Source organism: Homalodisca vitripennis, chromosome 1 (genome assembly GCF_021130785.1).
Source record: "Homalodisca vitripennis isolate AUS2020 chromosome 1, UT_GWSS_2.1, whole genome shotgun sequence".
NCBI lineage: Eukaryota > Metazoa > Arthropoda > Insecta > Hemiptera > Cicadellidae > Homalodisca > Homalodisca vitripennis.
The window spans coordinates 76,484,998-76,508,549 of NC_060207.1; the positions used below are offsets into that span (position 1 = coordinate 76,484,998).

The 23,552-nt window shown below is 33.2% G+C and overlaps 1 protein-coding gene across 2 annotated transcripts; it reads left to right on the top strand.

Annotated features, from left to right (window-relative positions):
- The first annotated feature begins 1,748 nt into the window (after positions 1 to 1,748).
- LOC124365022 (protein ABHD13) lies at positions 1,749 to 18,821 on the top strand. Of its 2 annotated transcripts, none has more exons than XM_046820911.1 (5): positions 1,749 to 2,208; positions 5,766 to 5,997; positions 7,459 to 7,664; positions 15,568 to 15,728; positions 18,253 to 18,821. In XM_046820911.1, the coding sequence occupies exons 1-5, from the start codon at positions 2,046 to 2,048 to the stop codon at positions 18,520 to 18,522; spliced, it is 1,032 nt and encodes a 343-aa protein (XP_046676867.1). In that variant the 5' UTR covers positions 1,749 to 2,045; the 3' UTR covers positions 18,523 to 18,821. The 2 variants fall into 2 exon arrangements, with proteins under 2 accessions (XP_046676867.1, XP_046676876.1); XM_046820920.1 differs by having other exon boundaries at positions 1,752 to 2,208; positions 7,471 to 7,664.
- Positions 18,822 to 23,552: the final 4,731 nt, after the last annotated feature.

Here is a 23,552-nt window from a genome sequence, read left to right on the forward strand (position 1 = left end):
ATTATTGATCCTTAGCGGTATTCCTTGAATGAGTTATCTCTAAACATCACACCATTTCACATTTGCGAAATCCACAAAGAAGTATTTGGTAGAATAAAGAGATGAGTTCCTCGTGGGAAACTTACACGAGCTGATCAGAAACCTCGGTGGGCAAGCAAAGTGTTGACGGGGCAGAGCCAAACATGCGGCTGATCAGCGAACGGTTTTGTTTCTATTATCTATTACGAATTAATGAGTTGTTTTATATCCAAACATATCCGAAAAACATTGAAGTTATATAGAACGTATACTGTAATAATTTTTATTCAATTAATTATATTAGGTTTATATCCGAAGAGATCTGAAAAAGCAGAGACATTTTATAAACCTTATACTACATTAATGTTTATTTATTTAATTATATTATTATTGAATCTTCTTTGTACCTCCAAAGACACTTGATAAAATGTGAGATGGTGCACAACGAATATTGCAATAAAGTTTCATAATTTCATCATATTTTGCATATAGGCTTAAAACAATGCTATATATACAGGTATATATTTGTATGCCATTGGAAAGCTATTAAAATTAATAGTACAAAGCAACATATGCATATGCATAACTGCAACATAATTTAGTATAGACTTTTTAATTGGTAGTACAGAAATAATTAATCTACAAAAGCTGTAACTACAAAGCCTTATCACAGAAGATGTGTTAAGAACTAGAAACTAAATAGATTAAACCAGAAGCTTGAGAGCAAATATTCAACAAAAACATAAATATAAAAATATGACAAAATAAAAAACAACTACCTAAATTAAATACTTTGAAATGCATGAATGATTACAATCAGATATGATTGAGTAAGCACATTAAATAAGTACAATTAGTTTGAGAATACATTTTTTAAACAAACAAGTTTCTAAATTTTGCGAGTAGGGCTCTTTTTAATCTCTCAGATGTTTAATCTACCTTCGGTATTTTTCTGGCTACGCCACTGCCTGTAACGAGGTTACTTTTTTACATTAGACATTTTTTTAGGTCTTTCAATACTCCGTTGGATTTGTTTATTTATATGTAGACAAGATAAATTTCCTGTTATTAATTACGTTTTAAAATCAAGATTTAATAAAATCAATTTAATTGTGCTGTATTCTGCAACATCCAGCTTGAAAAAGTAATTTAAATATATACATGCAGTATCAAACTACTGGACAGTGTTTAACTTAGAGTACAAACACAGTGGTACATTTTTAATAGGTTTTCCAGATTCATTGCCTGTCACTAATTACGTTGTAAAATCAAGGTTTGATGAAATCAATGTAATTGTTCTGTATCCTGCAACATCCAGCTTGAAAAAGCAATTTAAATATAATATGTATGTTGTACCAAACTAGTGAAAGGTGTTTAACTCAGAGTATAAGCTGCAAACACAGTGGTACAGTTTTCAGAGGCTATCACATGTTGGCAGGAGGGGCCCTCCAACCCCTATCTTTCTCTCCGGGGTTTCTGATCAGCGTTATGTGGGTGGCCCACGAGTAGCTAGTGAAGAAAGAGGCAGTATGTATTTTATTGATAGCCATCCTGACATTACTCAACTATGATGTTTACACATCCACTAGCCATCAGACATAAATTAATCACCAATGAAATTGTCATTCAAGAAAGATTGGAATACAAAAAAGTGTGATAGCTGCACTACTGGTCTTTGGTCCCTCGCCTCGTGTACTTCTGCTGTCTGTGATTGCAGAATGCTGTCTGCCTGAAATTACTCTTCTTAGTAAACCAGTAAACGTACTGACTAGTTGTATTTTTTATTTACAAATTGTACTAAAACTATTTCAGACGTACTAAATCTTTTCATATTATTTTGAAATTTTATTACAATAATTGTATGTTTATCACTACATCTACTTGTCTAGAATGTTTATTTATACTAAAATTTGATTTCTTATCAGAACAGTAATTTAAGGTTATGTCTTTAACCTACATGCATATCAACGGGGAATTATTTGTCGTATATTTGTCGAAATAATGTTTTTGATATAGTTGCTTAAAAAATGACGATCGTAAGGTTAAAAATATCTCAAATTTGGCAACTTGTTCTTCCTGTTGTAATGAAGTGTTGGGCACTTTCTAGTGCTGCTGTATTTACATTTCTGTTGGTCTACTGGGCTTATGGTGGTCTTCTTGCACTATTTCTACTTGGATTTGCAATAACAGGTAACTAAAATACACTTATTTTTCATTGATGTGGCTATAGGTAAAACAAAATATGTAAGTTATGTGAGAAATAGTATTTTATCTTTAGGCCTCGGGGTAGCCTAGACTTTAATAAGCGACCTACACTCGTTATTCCGTTGTTTTTATAAAATTGTTTGATGTTTTTGTTCAAAGGAATAATTCGATATTACGATTTATTTAATTGGTATCAATTTACAATAACGTGACCATGGAAAGGTATGTTCATTTTTTTTCCTGAAAACTACAATTTTTCCTGAAAACAATAGTGAAGAAAAAATTCGTCGGCAACGAAAATCAAAAGAGTTACAATTTTTTGAAATCCTCTGAAAACTCTGTTTTTGACAGTAGCCTACCTCTGGCAATTTTACTGAAATGATGCTGACTAGTACGTTAATCCTGTCAACGATGCCTGCCCGCTGCGCACTGCTAGCTCTTTTAGAAAAAAAAATTAACTCGAGCTTGCAAAAGTCGAATCCCAGATCACGTGATGCCCCTGCTCCTTAACCCTCCAAGTGTTGTTTGACAAAATTTTGTCGGTTATTTTCCATCCTTAATGCAATAATGCCCGAAAGGCATCAATATAATACAATAATATACTTTCCCCCCAGTTTATATGCACCTGTAATAATAATATTTGGCTATAAATGCCCAACCCATGAATAAAAGTCCATTTTCCATGGTCACGCTATTGTAAATAAATACCATTTAATTTATTTAACTTAGCATAATGATTTCAAGTTATTAGTTATAGTAATTTCAATGTAAGCAGCGAACAATAAAAAGTAACTAATATTTTGAGACTTTGAAAATGGCGATGAATGAGGAAAATATGTGAGATAGTTCTCAGAAGTGAAGGGATTTGTTTAAGTGGCTTCAACATTTGGGTTTGGCTCCTTATAACCCATGGGGAGAATCCTTTTCTCCATTTCACAAAAGTGGTTATTGATATTGTAAGTAATATTCTTTGATAGTCTAGGCCATAGTTGGTTTTGTAATGTTAGAGTGTTAAATTGATTTTTTTTTAACTGTAATGTACGAGATTTTTCTTGTTCCTGTATTGTATTAAAATGTATTGTGTATGATTTGTACATATTGAAATTGGATAATATATCGAATTGTCATATGAAAACAACCAAATAACAAGGCAACTTATTAAAGTCTCCCCCAGGCCTTTAAGTTATAAATCTATGTACAGAATTTTAACTTATTACTACAAGTCGTTCTAGAATAAATAAATTTATAAGTATAAATAAATTTATTAATTTATAAATATATTTATAAATTAATAATTTACATTATTTATCACAAAATGATGGGCATCCGGTTAATTATTGAGTTTTCAAAAGTTTGAATATGACATTTTGATTTGTCTTTGGTCCAGGAATAATACCTGAAAAGACTGGTAGAGAGTTCTGTATATATATTCTGAACATATACATAATATTACACACATACATTTATACAGGGTGTTCCGAATCTCTGTAGACAAAGGTAAATTGCATTATTCCTCAGGCAAATACAAACACATTTCACCACATAAACATGGGTCTCCGGTGCTTATTTTCCCATCTGTATGTTTTTTTTTATATACAAAATTAATATCTTACAAACTAATACATTAAATTCTATCAAATTTTGGTCAAACATTTATGGTAACAAGGCCAGTTACTAAAAAATTTGATATTCCCTTTAATACTTTTTAAATGGCGGCCATTCAAATTTGTAATAGCCTATCTTAAAAACCAGCAATTTCACTATAGAATTATAAGAATAATAGTATTTAGAACATTTAATCACAAGTATTATGACACCAACATTAATTGAATCAAATAATAAATAACTAATTTCAAAGAGCAGATTTACTGTGACAAGACACGGCCTACATGATGGTTCTTGGCGAACAGCCAACAATCAACTACAACTCCAGAATATATAATGTCTATTGAGCTCAATTTTAAGTTCGTTGATTTAAAGCGATGAAGTACATTAAGATCTGTTGCTAAGTAATCTAAATAAATAAAAAAAACCAGTAGAGGTTTGTAAAAAATGTAAACAATAACAATTAACTTTTTTATAAACAAACAAACTTCTTGATTAATAACAATAAACTGCTTTATTTACAGCTGTTCAAAATGATGACCTTCAACACAGTTGCATAGCCTTAATCGAACAATCAACAATTGTAGTACACTTTTATGCTCTTCTTTGAATATTTGGTGTTATGGTATAAAAGATATTTTATGTGTATTTACCATTTGATAATGAACAAAACTATAAAAAATTTTTAAATAACCTCTTAAGATAATTTTTTTAAATCTTTACTATTTACTACATTTTGGGGAAATCAGCTTGAACTGTTGGGTATAATAGTAGACAAAATCTAGGCATGGGTGTTAGGTATAAATAGTATATAAACATAGACTAGACTAGAGGATGCATAACAGAAAAGAGTTAACTCTGAAGATTAGCAATCAACATGTAAATGTCAGTTTAACTCATTGGCTTATACATATTTTTACACTCAGCACAACTAGAGTTTACCTATTAAATATTCCAAAAACGTAGTATATTTGTACAAAATTTATTTTTCAAGTTATCTGATTACATTGTATATTTTTTGGATTGCCATGAAGTGGGTTTTAATAATACTAGATAGGTAGTAATATGTTTGGTCGTACTTAAAAAATGCTGTACAAACAAAAAAAGAATATGTAATTTTTTAAATAACACCAAATAATATAAAATATTATAATTTTTGCTTTTATTTGATTTGAAATGTATTAATCTACATATAAGTACCATAATAATAATTTGTCAGGATATATTGTTTTTCCAAAACTCTGAAAACATCAAGAATATTTTTTATCTTTTAGTACACTAAACTTATGATTTTTATAGTAATTTATTAATTATAGAATTGAATTTTTGCTTATGTTTTACAACAATATTAGTCTAACCACTAGTTTATATCCACTATAAACAACTCCCACTTGAATACTGAATGTTTACGATCAGTAAGGTGGGTCGTGTTTCTTTACAAGCAAAGCAGAAGCAATGATGAAGCAATAAATCAGTTTTGCGAAGCAATGGCAGTAGATGTTATATATTATCTGGTTGGCCAGTGATTGCAATATTATAAAGCAAGGTTGTATTAAGCAATAATATTACGCATCACATGTTACAAAATTCAATCTAAGAACAAGAAAAATATTACAACATTAGAGTTAGACCAAAAATAATGTAATATATAGATTATTATATTTGTTGTAATACAAAAATCACTGTATCAATTTAATTTCTTACTTTATTTAAATTGTACATTAACAAGTAATTAGTTTCATTATACATTTAAAATAGGTAGTACTTTAATTTGCATTTAAAAACATCACGTTCTTATCTATCTATCTATCTATCTATCTATCTATATATACCTGTATATATATATATATATAAGGTATATAAATTGTTTCTACAGCCATTTATTTGTTATTATTATACTTGAGTTCTGTTGTAATTAGTAATTGTTTACGTTTCAGGTATTTTCTACCACATTCAGGATTCTCTTTTGTATCACCCTGGGGAGTCATTTCAGTCCAGAATTTTTGTCCAGACACCTTCTGTATTTGGGCTTCCATATGAAAATGTCTTCATGAGGAGTATCGACGGAACACTTCTTCACTTGTATTTCATAAGACAACCAGCGGAGAAAGTATCACAAGTTCCCACGCTGGTCTACTTACACGGCAATGCAGGAAATGTTGGTCACAGGTTTGTTTTCATTAAGTTACTCATAACTGTACAAACCATAAAACTATATCCGCTAAATAATATTAGGAAATACAAATGTGTACTATGAATAAGATACTACAAGGAACTAATGTAGATTACCCTTAAATTATTGAACTGATAATTATATCTAGTGTTGCCTTAGTATGTTTATGATAAAACAGCCACATTTTTGCGTAAACTAAATAACTTTAGAGTTGTATAATAAAAGCTTATTTCTAAAAAGCCTACAACTTAACATTCTTAAATAACAATGTGCAATAAACTATGTACAAAATAAAGGTCTTTCTAAAGTAAAAAGTGTTTAAACATTTGTGTAACTGTTTTTTGTTTTGTTTTAATGGCAGTCAAGAATACAATTATATTCTGCGCTTCAAAAAATTTAACAAATTACTTTTAAATTGAATTAAATTATAATATTTTATAAGAACTGTATTTAGCTTCATAGTTATGAATGTCCTATAAATGAGCCATTTGTATATACAGTTTAATGCAATTTACTATTTACTTTTGAGTTTTAGACTTTTTTGTATAATTCTTCAAGTTCAAGAATGTTTTAATTTGAAAAATACAATGAAAAGTGGCCCAAAGACTTAATAAACAAACATTAAGGAATAGCTCAAATAAAATTGGAAAAACTTAGTGGTGTTCTATGTTTAGTTATGCAAATACAGTACTTAATTTTAAAAAGGTTTTGGTACACTCTATAAAAATGGTTAAAAATAGTTAACTTTAGTTTGCATCAAAATTGTGTAAATAGACCTTTAAATTGGTGTATCACAAAACTCGTATTTACATTTTTAAAATCTCTAAAAAGAACCCCTATTCCTCAAATTGGGTCTTTTTGGATCATTGTAAAAAGTTGAAAATAATTTCATTGAATTCTGTGAGGTAAAATTGGGGAAATGAGAAAGAAAAAGTGTAAAAATTAGTTTCTACGACAGTTATACATACCTCACAGGTGGTCTACCTTACCTTGTATAAAAAAAATTCTTGAAAAGAATACAGATAACATGTTGGTTAAATAATTCTGATTATTTTACCATTTTACTGTCTTGTCCGTTTTTTGTTGCTGCAAAAAATGCTGTGCTATAGAGCAGGTAATATGAGTATGAGCCTATATATGATGAAATTTCAATATTTTCTTGTAGAGTAAATGTTTTATTTTCTGGTGGTAGAGACCACCAGAAAATAAAACATTTGAATGATCAGTGTACTGATGCACCCACTCCCTCCATCCCCTGACAATCCTTATGTATAAAAAAACCAAAAGAATCCCAAGATAGAAGTACTAAAAAGTTGAGCATGTGTGTATTTTGTTATCTGTCATGAAAAATTGAAAGGTTAGTGGAGTATTTTGTCATCTCAAATGATAAGGTTTGTTTAATCATTAAAAATTAATTTCCCCATTGAAAATCCATTCTCAATTTATGGACAGTGTAGTCTTGTTTACAGGCTTTACAATGCTTCTGAATTGTACAACAACCTGCACTGCAATCTGCTCATGTTGGAATACAGGGGATACGGGTTGTCAAAGGGATCACCATCTGAAGAAGGCCTCTGTATGGATGCTCGGGCAGCCATTGACTTTCTTTCTTCTAGGCCTGATGTCAATCAAAGACTGATAATTGTGTTTGGTAGATCATTAGGTATGTTTTTATACATATTACTAAATACAGTGTATTGTCAAATTAATAATTCACAATAAATTGTTCTAAAACATAACATTCTTTACCATACCAAACATTGTATTTCGCTTGTTTAATATCCAACCAGAGGCTTCTGGAAAATTCCATTTGGACTTATTTTGTATCCTATGTTTGCATGTGTACACAAAGTAAAAATTAAATATTTAAAGATATTTTTAGACAGTTATTAATCTTGTTGATATTTCAAATGGGTAAGTTTGAGAAGGATGATGTTTGGATATTTGTATGTTTGGTTGTTTGATACTCAATTTTGGTGGACAGATTTAGATAAAATTTAGCATGTGCATTTCTTAATATACCTAATAATAATAATTCATAGACATATTTTTATTTCAAATTACTACTTATTATAAAATGCTTATTCCAGATTTTTATATTTGCATGAACAAAATACCATTTGTTGTGTGCTGTAAATATTTGACAACAGTACTCCCTAACTTTTACTATAGATGGCAGAAGTGGCAAATTAAAACTATTTAGTTTATTATATATATATTCAAAATTAGTTTCTTTTGGCATTATGGATTGGCTTATTTACAATAGTTAACACATTCGCTGCGGGAAAATCCGTAATTAGGTTTGTCATATGCGTGAATATTTTTATTGTGGAACAACTTACCTTTGGTGGTTGAAAGACAGGAACGATGGTCTATAGGATGTTTCCGGTTGAATTCGGTGAAATAATGACGTCACAGTTTTGGGCCCACATGTGGGCCGGCCGCATTTCTGGAAAGTGTTGTTATTTTCTAACTACTCAAAAGCGCACAACCACTAATTGTACAGTATTATTTAGTCTAACAACAGTTATAATTCCTTGTTTTTGGTTTTTTTGTAATGTTATTTACACTATATACACTCGGGCCCACATGTAGGCCGGCCGCACTTTTGGTTAGTTCTGCACTGTCTACCTCCTCGAAAGTCAACCACTACTAAATTTACTTCACTTAGTCTAATATTAGTAATTATTCCTTTTCCTTATTATTCCTAGTTATGATATTTACACTATATACATTCCCACCCGAATGTTTTTGTTAGTACAAGGAATCATGGTAGGTCTCAAAACATTGACCCATACACAGACCAGGGTTTTCCGGACATGTTTCACAATGGTATAGTGTCTTAGTGTTTGGTTTTCCCACTTTAGTACACTGCCTACACTTTTTTCGAAATGTTTTGTTTTTGCTGCCTTTGCCAGGAATCTTTCCAAGTTTGTGAGCCTCAACCCCTTTCTTTTATTGAGGAGGTGTTTCAGTGGTGTGAGTTGGTTGAGGTAAAAGGCCTTTTATAACTTCCAATCTGAAGTCGTAGAGGGACATTTTTTGTTGATTCATGTTGTGAAGGCTGTGCGCATTTACAAGTATCATTTGTAGTACATGTATAAATATTTTCTTGTACCACCTTATGGTTTTGCGTTCACATGGGTTGTACGCCATCATTTGATCGGCGCGATCAACTCCACTCATGTGAGCATTATACTTGACAATCGAGAGGGGTTTTTCCTTTGCACGACCTCGTTTGTCTACGAAATCTACTAAATCGTTCTCATGTTCAGTTGAGATATACATAACATTTCTTTTGTCTCTCTACTTGCCAATCATAACTCCATTTGCGTACTGCGCAATTGTTTCACCTTTTTTCAAAACTGTGTTTGTCACCTCCATAGGTGTATGTTTCCTTCCAGCACGCAATGTTCCGGTGCAGTAGGTCTTCTCAGAGAGTAATTTACTGGCTAGGGAGTAACTGTTGTAAAAGTTGTCCATATATACAGCATGTCCCTTTCCCAAGTAGTCTTTCAACAGATGGAGAACCACTTTTTCGGTGTGCCCAACACCACCGACAACATTGTCTGCTTTTCCTGTATATAAAAGAAATCTCAATATAAAACCCTGGTGCTCTGTTAGGGTGTATAGTTTGACACCATACTTATGTCGCTTGCCCTTTATGTACTGTCTAAAATGTAGTCTACCCCTCCACAGTACCATTGCCTCGTCAAGAGACAATTCTTTTTGAGGGTAATAAACACTCCTCATTTTGTTGTTGAAATAGGTTATAACTAATTTGATTTTTTTAATAGCATTGTCGTTACCATTAGGATTGTGTCTACAGAAATGCAAACAACGCAAAATTACCAGGAACCTATCCCTTGACATGAACGTGCTAAAACACTTAAAGTTAAAAAGATAATCCGTTCTCCAATAATGCTGAAGACGGTGATTTTGATTGTTCCAGTATGCAGCAAAATTCCCAAAAATATTGTCACAATATTGTCACAAGTGGGCCGGCCGCACACAATGGGTTAATGAACCAAATTGGAGGGACTGGGCACTAATATGACAATGAACCATTCACTCTGGGAGTACAATTTGAGGAAACAAACAACCAAAGTGAGCTCATGACAGTAGAATCACAAAGAAATTCACCAAACACAAAGTGCAATTTTTTATTGTAAAAAACCCATTGTGGTGCAGTGGGTCTAGTTTTACTGAAGATATATATAGGGTGACTGCCGGGAACCGGACGTATTTTAAATGAATAGTACAACCTTATTTTATATAGTAAAATTATTTAATTGTGGAATATATATTGGTGAAAAACATACCATTTCAAAAAACATATGTTTTATGGAACCTTTTATCCTAGTTTGGGTTTATTTCTTAAAGATGTTATCATGCATGTGATGGCCGTTAACCTGGATACAGGTTTCCAACCTCTGGAGAAAATCATTACGCACTCTCATCAACATGTCTTATCCAATCAAATTCACCTCTTCGGTGATTGCATCTTTTAGCTGCAATAATGTTCGTGGTTTGTGAACATAAACACGAGCTTTCAAATACCCCCATAAGAAATAGTCACAGGGCGACAAATCTGGTGACCTCGGCGGCCACATCACGTCACCAAAACGTGAAATCAACTTGCCAGGGAACATCTTCTTCACAACTCGGCGCTGAGTTTTATAACTTCCAATCTGAAGTCGTAGAGGGACATTTTTTTGTTGATTCATGTTGTGAAGGCTGTGCGCATTTACAAGTATCATTTGTAGTACATGTATAAATATTTTCTTGTACCACCTTATGGTTTTGCGTTCACATGGGTTGTACGCCATCATTTGATCGGCGCGATCAACTCCACTCATGTGAGCATTATACTTGACAATCGAGAGGGGTTTTTCCTTTGCACGACCTCGTTTGTCTACGAAATCTACTAAATCGTTCTCATGTTCAGTTGAGATATACATAACATTTCTTTTGTCTCTCTACTTGCCAATCATAACTCCATTTGCGTACTGCGCAATTTTTTCACCTTTTTTCAAAACTGTGTTTGTCACCTCCATAGGTGTATGTTTCCTTCCAGCACGCAATGTTCCGGTGCAGTAGGTCTTCTCAGAGAGTAATTTACTGGCTAGGGAGTAACTGTTGTAAAAGTTGTCCATATATACAGCATGTCCCTTTCCCAAGTAGTCTTTCAACAGATGGAGAACCACTTTTTCGGTGTGCCCAACACCACCGACAACATTGTCTGCTTTTCCTGTATATAAAAGAAATCTCAATATAAAACCCTGGTGCTCTGTTAGGGTGTATAGTTTGACACCATACTTATGTCGCTTGCCCTTTATGTACTGTCTAAAATGTAGTCTACCCCTCCACAGTACCATTGCCTCGTCAAGAGACAATTCTTTTTGAGGGTAATAAACACTCCTCATTTTGTTGTTGAAATAGGTTATAACTAATTTGATTTTTTTAATAGCATTGTCGTTACCATTAGGATTGTGTCTACAGAAATGCAAACAACGTAAAATTACCAGGAACCTATCCCTTGACATGAACGTGCTAAAAACACTTAAAGTTAAAAAGATAATCCGTTCTCCAATAATGCTGAAGACGGTGATTTTGATTGTTCCAGTATGCAGCAAAATTCCCAAAAATATTGTCACAATATTGTCACAAGTGGGCCGGCCGCACACAATGGGTTAATGAACCAAATTGGAGGGACTGGGCACTAATATGACAATGAACCATTCACTCTGGGAGTACAATTTGAGGAAACAAACAACCAAAGTGAGCTCATGACAGTAGAATCACAAAGAAATTCACCAAACACAAAGTGCAATTTTTTATTGTAAAAAACCCATTGTGGTGCAGTGGGTCTAGTTTTACTGAAGATATATATAGGGTGACTGCCGGGAACCGGACGTATTTTAAATGAATAGTACAACCTTATTTTATATAGTAAAATTATTTAATTGTGGAATATATATTGGTGAAAACATACCATTTCAAAAAACATATGTTTTATGGAACCTTTTATCCTAGTTTGGGTTTATTTCTTAAAGATGTTATCATGCATGTGATGGCCGTTAACCTGGATACAGGTTTCCAACCTCTGGAGAAAATCATTACGCACTCTCATCAACATGTCTTATCCAATCAAATTCACCTCTTCGGTGATTGCATCTTTTAGCTGCAATAATGTTCGTGGTTTGTGAACATAAACACGAGCTTTCAAATACCCCCATAAGAAATAGTCACAGGGCGACAAATCTGGTGACCTCGGCGGCCACATCACGTCACCAAAACGTGAAATCAACTTGCCAGGGAACATCTTCTTCACAACTCGGCGCTGTAGCCCCATCTTGTTGGAAGTAAACATTTTTCACGTTTATTCCTCGCCTCCAAAGTTGTAGCTTGAGATATGTTTCCAACATGTGAACATAGCGTGCAGAATTCACTGTCACTGTGACTCCATTTTCCTCAAAAAAATACGGACCAATTATCCCAAAGTGGCCTACAGCACACCAAACCGTTACTTTTGGAGAGTGGAGTGGTTTTTCATGAAAGTTACATGGATTTTCAGGAGCCCAATATCGTAAGTTTTGTTTGTTCACTGAACCGTTTAAGTGGAAGTGAGCTTCGTCGCTCATTAACATCATACATCAGGATTATCAGTAAACAACACCTGCATACGTACTGCGAAATCTTCTCTTTGTCCATAGTCCCTCTCTTTCAGTTGCTGTACCACCTGTATTTTATAGGGATGAAATTTCAAATCTGATTTTAAAATTATTCTGACAGAATCTCGCTTCATGCGTAGCTCTTGTGCGTGTCTTCGTGCAGAGCGACCCGGGCTCCTCATCAAAGCAGTTCTCACTCTAGCGATGTTGTCTGGTGTTCTCACTGTTCTTGCTGGACCGGGTGGCTTTTTCTTTGATACTGTTCCTGTTGTTCTGAACTTGTGCACCCATCTTAGCAATGTATTCTGGCTTGGAACCGTGTCATTTCGCGCAATATTAAAGTGGCGTCGGAAGATACGCTGTGTTTTGATAACGGATTCGCCATTTTTAATAAATGTGTCATATGCAAAAACACGATGCTGAACTGACCACTGATCCATCGTGACTAAAATGGTAAAGCTCACTCAAAACAATGACATAACCTCAATCTCCCTAGAACGTGTAACAACAATGTAACAGCTGTTGCAAATTCGTCCGGTTCCCGGCAGTCACCCTGTACAATACTGGCTAGGTTTACAACAAATTATATTACTCCTTCACTGAACCAAGAAAATAGCGAATAAAGATTGGAAAGCTTTTAATTCATTTGAATTAAAAGTGCCACTACACACAAAATCTGAAAAAGAGCCACTCCCAAATTTGCTTGCCAATAATATCTAATAAGTATCAAGAAATGTTGCTGAGAAATTCCTTCCTTAGTACTTATAAAAACTGTTTCACTCTCTAACTTCAGACAAAACTCTCAAAACTTGAGACAATAAACTTAAAGTTCAATTATTTATTAAAACTTAGATAAGGAGATAGGAATAGCTTCCCGTGACCAGTACTTAGCACAGGAGTGTTTGATATGTCATATAAAAAGTATGTGCATATGATGTACCAGTTGTTCAGCAGCAAATTGCATGCAATGACACGGGCTGCCGCTAGTATAATATAATAGGATGTAATGGTTAAAAGTTGATAACAATTGTTTGTCTTTAAAAAAAAAAAACATTTAACAAAAATCATGCTTTATTGATTTTATAAAACTGTTGACTCTTTAATTGGCAGTGAGTGATTTTTGCTAATGACAGTAGATACAGCCAGGATAATGTATATAAAAGGATGCATGCTAAGTAAAGGGTTAAACGATTCTCTTTACATATTTATTATTAAGACCTATCAACCAAATTTCATTAAATTTTTAACACTTTGTGGATGGATGCATATGTATCCTCTAACACTGGATTTTTAGCAAATGGTTTACAGATACATCCACAAAAACATTGCAGAACAATAGTTTTTTTTATCTAAAAACCATATTTTTCAGAATTTGTTTACAGCAATTTAAATAAAAACGATCAAAACTAATTAAATCATTATTTTTAAGGATCATTTGTTTTGTGTATTGGCAACACTGGCAGTTAGATATATGGGCATATCTTTTTCTCCATGGAACAAAAATATTGTTTGGATTATATAATATTTACTATCACACACTTAGTTACATAAAAAAGTTTCAGAAAAACTTGTTTCTATAAAGAACCTTTTTGTTCTGAGCCCATAAAACTTGATAAAACTTTTACTAATTTTCAGCTAGGAGCAGCAACTATTTTAGGAAAGAGCAGTTTCTGCTATTTCGTTAAAAATAAAAAAATGACACAACATTGTTAGATAGTAGCAATTTAAAGTAAACTCTGTGAGAGCCTTTTTTCAGACCTTTTTCACAAAAATATAATTTTTGAGGATAAGATATCTTAAAAAATGAAGTGCTTTATAAAATGAAAAACTTATTTTTTTAAATGTATGAACTACACTTGCAAGCCAAATTAAATCAAGATCAATGCCTTTATTTGGTGCTTACATACAAATGTGTACATAAAACAGACAAGCCCTGATGATCTACCTTTTTTACTTGAAAGTTCAAAAAATCAATATCCCATCACAATATTTTATTGTATAGCCTACAGGCTGTTAGGAACAAATTAACCCTCCACTGTCAATATATTTGACAAAGTACAATTATCAACATTTTTGACAATAAACATTTGTTTCTTAAATTTATTATATTGGTGATATTACTGTTCACGTAGCATATAAACCTCTACTGTTTGAAAGCCTGAGTTCTTTTATTAGTGTTTAGTGGTCTTTGGATTTTTGTTGGTCTATATCAAACATTACATTGTTTGCATCAACTGTTTTTAGAGAGCCATGTCTTGTCACAGTAAATCTGCTCTAAATCAGTTATTTTTTATTCGATTTAAATACTTTTGTTGTCATTAGATTTCTGATGAAATCCTCTAAAAACTGTTACTCATGCAATTCTTGAGAAAAAATGCTAGTTTTGAAGATATTCAAAGTTTAATGGTTTTGGTGGCCGTCATTTTGAAAATACTAAAGCTAAATTTATGATATTATTTTTAGTAACTGGCCTTGTTATCATAAACATTTGAGTCAAATTTGGTATAATTTAATTTATTACTTTTTAAGATAGTAATTTTTTTATAAAAACATACAGACCGACAGATGGGAAACTAAGCATCGGAGAGCCAGATTCATATGGTGAAATATGTTTGTCTTGACCTGAGCAGTAACGTGGTATACCTTTGTCTAGAGAGTTATGGGACACTGTGTATATATTAGTTATTATTAATGTTCTTGATCAAGTTTGCAAGAAGAGCCTACAAAAGACAAGAGGTATGCATTTCACAAAATATGATGGAAGTGTCAGATGAAGAAGAAATTTTTTATAAATCCATTTCCAAATGTCATTTTGTTGTCGTAACATTTTATGGTGATAATTAAAAACATGTATGAATTTACTTATTATTATTTGATATTTGACTTGTTTAGGTGGAGCAGTGGCTGTGGACCTTGCAGCTCGGCCTGAGTACAGTGCTCGGATATGGTGCCTCATACTGGAGAATACATTCACCAGCATTCCAGACATGGCTTTAACACTCATCCATTGGAACTTCATCAAATATTTTCCATTATGGTTTTTTAAGAACAAAGTAAGTAATATTTGTTTTACTTAGCTAGAATTGCTTTGTGTAACTAAAGACAATAAAACAATTCTAGCTGCAGAAACCTAAGGCATTAAACAGGAATGGGCCATCAGTGATGTGTGAAATACATAATTTATTTATGGAAATAATATTAATGTTGTTGCTTTCATGTCAATGCTGTGTATTTTTAATGAGTAATGAGTAAACCGTCCGTCCTGTAACATTTAATATTTTGGAAACGTATGTGATTGTATGCTTTTTACACGTGTGTTAGAGGCAGAACACTCAGCTGACAGAATCACATTCAAATCTGTTGGAAAGTTACTGTTTCTTTTTTGAGAATCACATATACATGTTACATTCCCAGCAACGTAAATGAAAGCAAATAAATGAGGAAAGGATGAGAATAAAATGGAAGATAATGTCAAATACTTTCTTCCATAATGTTCTGTGATTATTTTTATTTATTTAATTTCATTGTCAGAACCAATGTGTATCAAATCAAAAGTTTTTTATTTAGTATGTATCAATGTACAATAAATAGTGTTAAGTACATCAAAACTACTATTAGCAATGTTACTTCATACTGTAAAACCTCATATAATTTATATAATAAAAATAATTGTAAAAAACCTTAAAAACACTATTGTATGTTTATGAGTTATACTGACTGTCCTAATGAATATCTATCATCTAGTGAATAAAAAGCATGCAAAAGAAAATATTTTAATAATAGTTTGAATGTTTTAAATTAATTTATTTCCCTTACTTTGGGAATATATGTAGTTTAAAAATTATTCCAGTATAGGTGGTGCCTTTCTTAAATTTTTCTAGGTTATGATGAGGTAATATAATGGTGTTTTATTATAATTTTTTTAGATTTTGACTTGAGGTTCTGTCATAGACACTTATTCCATAGGATATAAATGTGAGTGAATATGAGCATAAATTACAGATTGAAGCACGGATAAATTACAGAGAAATGATAATCGTTTTAGAGCATAAATACCTGAGTTAATTTTTGTTATTATATAATCAATACGCGAGTCCCATGTAAGATGTTTATCTACATGTAGATCTAAAAATTTGTGGAAAGAAAATTTTTTTCTGTTCATTTATAAATTCATTATCAATACAAATATGAATTTCAGATTTGTTTTGTTCCAAATGAAATGAAGTTGGTCTTTTGCATGTTTAGGATGAGTCCATTATCTATGAAAAGGTTTTGATTTCTTGACAGTCCAATAAATGAGGCCTTCTGACTCTAAGCTGGTTTTTGCTGACATGATGAGGTTTGAGTCATCCGTATAAAGGCGCAATTTGTTTTTAATTTCATCTAATCAATTAAGACAACCAGGCATATCTTGCATGTAACAACCAAAAGAGGTCCCAAAATTGGCCTCTGGGGGACCCCCATACTGAATTGTTTGTAATTTAGATTTATAAGAGTACTAATGTATTTTATGAACACATAAAAACTAGGAAACGTTACAAAAATGGACGAGGATAAGATCAACAGGAAAACGCTGATATCCACAATAAGGGTCCGTTTTTCTTCTAACTCTCTCCGATCCTGTGCAGTTGCCACTGCTCAGATGGTTACCTGGTTCCACCTAGTAAACTTTACATTTGCTTCATAGAACCATAGCAGAGATTCTTGCAAACCGAGATGTGAGATCCAAATTTATTAAGAACTTTGGGTTTGTAAACAACCAGAATCCATGCTGGATATCAATAACACAGGTTACAGTTGCCTTTTATGTATCATATTGTGCTAATAGCATTCCTCATCAATTTTAACCCTTTTACTGTCCTATTTTATCCGTGTTCTACTAGCCAAGACTTACAGAGATAGAAATGTTTTCTTTGCATGTATAAATAAAAAGAGTATATTTTTTTAACTTTTCATTAGATTTGTGGGATTTAAAATGTTATTACCTCATCTTTAAATAGATGCTCACCTATTTAAATAGTTTTAGTTTATTGAGGTTTAATCTAAAACAAATTCATAATTTAATAATGCTTTATGAAAGAAAAAAAAAATTATAAATGTTTTAAATATTATACTAAAATATAAGTATGATATCATAATTCACTGAATTGTTTGTATCACATACAAAATTGGAAAATTCTACCTTGATAAATAGTTGGGCTGTAAAGGTTTTTTTCCCCAAACTGACACTTCACGAAAGTTCCAGATTCTGGACATAGTCATTGATAGAATTAAGATGTATTTATATATCAAAAGTGCTTCAAATTGTGTTTTTAATTATTCTTAGCTCTAAAATAGGCGAAATACCGTATTATAGCATTTGAACACAAGCATAACCAGTAAGGATAAAAAAGGTAGACATCCAATATTTCAGATATCAATATTAAAAGGGATTAAATAATTGATCTCGTGACAAATTCACTGAGCATTGGATAAGACTGCAATTACAGTGTTATTTACAGCATTATGGCTCTTAATCCATTCTTAGTCAACTATTTAAAATTACATGATGCTGATGATGTTATTGTTTTGTTGCAGTTTATGTCGAAGAGGAAAGTGTCTCACATTCAAGTACCCACCCTGTTCATATCCGGACTGTCAGATGCTCTGGTACCTCCTGACATGATGAAGGAGCTTCATACGCTCTGTGGCAGTCTACAGAAGCAGCTGCTCCAGGTGGACTCGGGCACGCATAATGACACCTGGGTCTGCCCGGGCTATTATGCTAACATTGCCAACTTCCTCAATTCCATGATCAGTTTTCAACCTGATCCTCCTGTCTTAAAGTCTTGTATAAAATCTGTTTGACAGTGTTTTTGTATGAAAATAACAGTCTGTGATAGTGCAATTTTGTATAGATGTAAGTTTGTATTCTGTACATTAAGTAATATTTTAATATAGTGTTTTTTACTCACTATGAAGGACACATTTTACCATAGAAAACAATATTTCACCTTCACGCACATAACATAAAATTGCCATGTCATAATTTAAATTAAATAATTTATTACAATTACATAACATACTTTGGTTACATTGTAAGTATGTTGTACATAGCTATAAATTGTGTGATAACGACGAATAAAGTTTTAATTTGATTATTTAAATTGGGCAGTAACTTTTAAATTGATTCCCTTTCCTTTATTAAAAATTCATGAATAGTGAGCCATTAATATTTATTCTGTTGTGATTTGAAAACAATAGGTGTTTATATTGCTTGATTATACAGAACACAGTAATTGATAGATTTGTCTTTAGGAGGACACTTAGCATCAACCAGCAAAAAGGGCAAGCATTATGGAATTGATGTTTTTATGAAATAGTGTTATAAACAATCAAAAATTGAATATTTTATGATTGAACCAGTGGGAAACCAAGTTATGCATAAGCTAATTTAGTTGGATAAAGACAATGTGGTTGAAATGTCCTTGAAATTTACTTAAAAAAAAAAATATATATATATATATATATATATATATATATTTACTGCTGTCACACCAAGGTATGATGTTTAACATGAGGGTTAACCAATTTTTTGTTCTACGCTTAATGAGAAAAAGTCAAACTTCTTTTATTACATGAATATTTAGTTCAGTAATAAGATTCATACATAACAGAAAGCAATAATTCAGTAACAAAATTAAACATCTTGCTACGGTTTGCTTATGCTCAATCAGCTAATAAGATAAATGGCCGGTGTAAGGTTAGTCGGACATGTGCTATGATAGGGAAAAGTCCAGAAGAGGCAGTACAGTAAAGTAAAGATGCCTTATTTTACCAGGCGAAGTTAGGGCTAAGAAGCCTTCTCTAACACTTAACTTGGGGACCAACAGCTTAAAGGTGACTTCCGAATTACCACCAATGGCTGGGCAGGCGTGCTGCTTGCAAGGACAGGATCGCTCAGTGGTCACCCATCCAAGCAGCAGCCACGCTTGACATTGCTTGATCTGGTTATCTTGCAATAAGTTCCTCCACTAGAGAAATATTGTAAAAATAATTGTTTTTTTTTTTTGCGTATTGGCTATATGATCATGATTTGTTAATTAACACGCGAGAGATCGCGCCCGCGGCAGTTTGCCGCGCTTTTTTTATTTCTTTATATTTTCGTTTGCAGTGATGCCCCAGGATAACAGGGTCTCGTTTTATCCCTCCCAGTACATCCCTGCGCCTGACCTTGACAACCGTTAGTCTGTCGCTGGCTTTGTTTGCGAGTGGTGGAATTTTTGTTGTAGCTCTACACCTGCCGCGGCAATATGCCTTCGCGCGATCTCTCCCGTAGTGCATTCTGTTAAATCTGCGAATATTGGAAATATTTCTAAATCTTCAATATTTTAATGTTCTTGTGTTTTTTGTAACGTTTTCGAATACATACACACTTCTTCAGTTAGCTTAGACGATAATGTCCACTGAAACAAAAATAGTAAACTTATACTAATTTACGGGTTTTTATATTTTAACTTTTTATGAAACTTAGAAAGAAATTTTAATTTTTCGTTAACATTTATAATTTTTCTTTGTTATAAAATAGGTTTCTTCATTCGCACATAATATTTTATTGAATTAGTAATATTTTGCCTAAATATTGATTTATTATTATATTATAACGTTTTTGAGGCAATTTGTTTTGTTTTAAGGAAATATACATATTATAAAATTTATTTCTTCCTCATAATAAAATACTTTATTGTAATAAAATGTTTCATTTTAAAAGCCTAATTTATATTATTGCGGCAAATTGCTCACACGCGACCTTTTTCGTACCAAAAAGTCACCAATTCCGAACCAGATATACAGTGTATCATAATAATATTTCTCTTTGTTAGAACTTAAGTACCCAATTACTTTTATTAGTATATACTGAAAGACAGTAATAGATACAACACACAGTTTTTTTATTGAAACTTTTCTCACCAAATTAAAGCTGCAATTTGAGTAAAAGACGAGCGTGAGCAATTTGCCGTCGCGCGACCTCTCGCGTCCAGGAAGTGAGTGCGATCTCTCGCGTGTTAATATTAGGGTTTAGGTGTGAAGGTGGTAGGATGGCAGATGTTAAATACTGTAGATCATCTCCAAACTTCAAGGAAGGCAGTCTAATTATTATTTACTGCATTGGCTACTATTTCAATTGTATTTAGTAAATAAATTATATCTTATAAATAAAAATGAATCTCAAAATATGTTGCAAAGTGCTAATCTCAAGAACGGCAGGACAAATTCGGCTAATTCTTTTCGTAAAATATTTATTAAAATCTGAGAAAGATTTATATGAAGAGAAATATTGGATCAGTTACCTGGAATATAAATGGTTGAAATAAGTTATAACAATAATAGGATAGCTGAATCGGTCAAGTCAAACACAAAGAGGATCACAAGAGGTGTGCTCCAGGGCTCTATGTTTGGACCCATTAAGTTCATTCTTATCACAAATGACCTCATTACATTTAGGAGAACAGCAACTGTATCATATATGCTGACGAATCCGTGCTCTTGCTCAGCAGGAGGGCTCCTGATTAACTAGAAATAGATGCATACATGGCTATTCAATATTTTTCTAACAATGACATAGTTGTAAATGAAATTAAGACAAAACAGCTCATTCTATGGAGGTGCAAACACCTGCAAGGCGACTGGAGACCGATGACACCACTTTTACCAAGTACTTTGCTATAACAATTGACCAAGACTTCACCTGGTCACCAAGCACTGTACCTGGTGGTTGTGTACTGTATTTACTACTACGAGTAAAAAATATAGGCAACTCCTTAACCACTAGGGTCCTTGTTTAAATCCTATATCCGCTATGGGATAGCAGCTTGGTGAGGGACAATCTGCAACGCATTCTTTTGAAGTAAAAAAGGCCATAAGAATACTCTGTGATCTTCAACAACAAGAATCCTGCAGGGATATTTTTAAGTACCTCAAAATCCTAACAGTTCTAGACCTCTACATCCTGGAAACGGTAATGCATGTCCATATCAAGGCTCCAGGCATAGCTGAAGGGGTGAAAAATTCCATCACTACAACACCAGACATGTCACTGACTACTGCCTTCCTGTGCACCAACTCTGCAGCACCGAAATAAGCCAAGTTACACTGATGCCAAAATGTGGAACCGTTTGCCAGAGAAGCTGAAAAACATGAATGAATAACAAATCACACACCACTTGGAGACTTGGCTCCTCAATCAACCCTTCTACAGCATCGAAGAATTCATGAACTGGAGAACTCAACTGGACTTTTGAAAACTTACTAAAAATTATAATTATTCTTAAATTGTATTTTTATGATGCTATACTTATCTTGAAGATGATTGGAATAAAGATATCTTTGTCTTTTAAAAAATGGTAATATGTTTCATAATCCAAATTTAACTGACACTTTCTGCTGAAGTGAGACAAAGTGGCTGAACCGTCTGTTATATTTAAATTTTATGAAATATTAATTATACAGTGCCTGATCAGTAGTGTAATGCATATAGCAAAGATGTAGTTAATATCTAACCTTTACTCCAGATTGCACCAGTGATGAATTTAAAACATCTACAGCATTGTAAATACTGTTTAAACACTGCTGTAAAACCAATCTTGATAAATAACTCTGTGAATGTTTTACATAAGGCATAACAAACTGGTGAGCTTCTTTTACAGTGTGATATGGCATTTTAACACGTTCACTGCGCGTGGGACGCCGGCGTACTATGGCGGTTCCATAGCGCATGCGCATGGGTGACCGGCGTCCCACCATCTTGCCTTTTTTACATCATTTCAGTGTGAGCTCAGGCTCTGTAGGGGGAAGACGATTACTTGTGCGTGTGGTGGAACCAATCCCTTTGTTCATTTGGCGCGCTTAGTTTCCCCCTATTGCCATTGTGCGTTTGTCACCAGCTTCTGTGATTTCATACTCGTTTTTTTTTTAGTTCTGTGACATGTATTTATGCTTCTGTTCTGTTAAGTGTTAGTTGTAGCAACACTTACGGGATGGACAAATCAAGCTCAAGCACCTCGGGATATACCATTTACAAAGCAAAACTAAATGTTTGTGCCAACACCAGGTGAAAACAAGCCGTTGGATTGGTTTCTACTCATGGTTGATGATGAGTTGCTTCAAACTATTGTGGCCGAAACTAACAGATACACATTCAATTTATTTTTGGGGCCCACAACTGAACCACAATAGCGTATTCATAGGTGGAAAGACTTAACTGTCAATGAGTTAAAATAAAATCATTTATTGGTCTATTGCTCCACACTGGCACCTTCAAATTGAATAGGCTGAATGACTATTAGAAAACAAACAGAATGTTCAATCTGTCCTGCTTTCGAGACCATATGAGCCATGATCAATTTTTATTGATATTGAGATGCATCCATTTTTCCCATGGTCCCACTGAATTTGCCGGAGTCCAGGAAGACCGACTCTCTAAAGTTCAACTGTTGGTTGATCATTTTAACAAAAAAATGGATGATATTTACTATCCATCGAAAGAGCTGTCTCTGGACAAAGCAATGGTTTTGTGGCGTGGCCGGCTCATCTTCCGGCAGTATATAAAAGGAAAACGCCACAAATATGGCATCAAGCTCTATACCCTTTGTGAACCAAGTGGCCTTATCCTGCGTTTTGTAGTCTACTCTGGATCCCTTAGCAATTTAGGCGGGAAAGGTCACGCAACAAAAGTTGTACTTCACCTGATGAAAGGAAAATTGAATCATGGGCACTCGTACATGGACAATTTTTACAACAGCTTTCCCTTGGCCCATGAACTACTTACAAAGAAGACCTATTGCACTGGGACTCTTCAAATTGATCGAAAACACCTCCCAGAAGAACTGAAGACTGCA

Coding starts and splice junctions, on each gene's coding strand:
- LOC124365022 (XM_046820911.1), top strand. CDS start 2,046: ATGACGATCGTAAGGTTAAAAATATCTCAAATTTGGCAACTTGTTCTT. Junction 7,665..15,567: donor TGTGTTTGGTAGATCATTAG/GTATGTTTTTAT, acceptor TGACTTGTTTAG/GTGGAGCAGTGGCTGTGGAC. Junction 15,729..18,252: donor TATGGTTTTTTAAGAACAAA/GTAAGTAATATT, acceptor GTTTTGTTGCAG/TTTATGTCGAAGAGGAAAGT.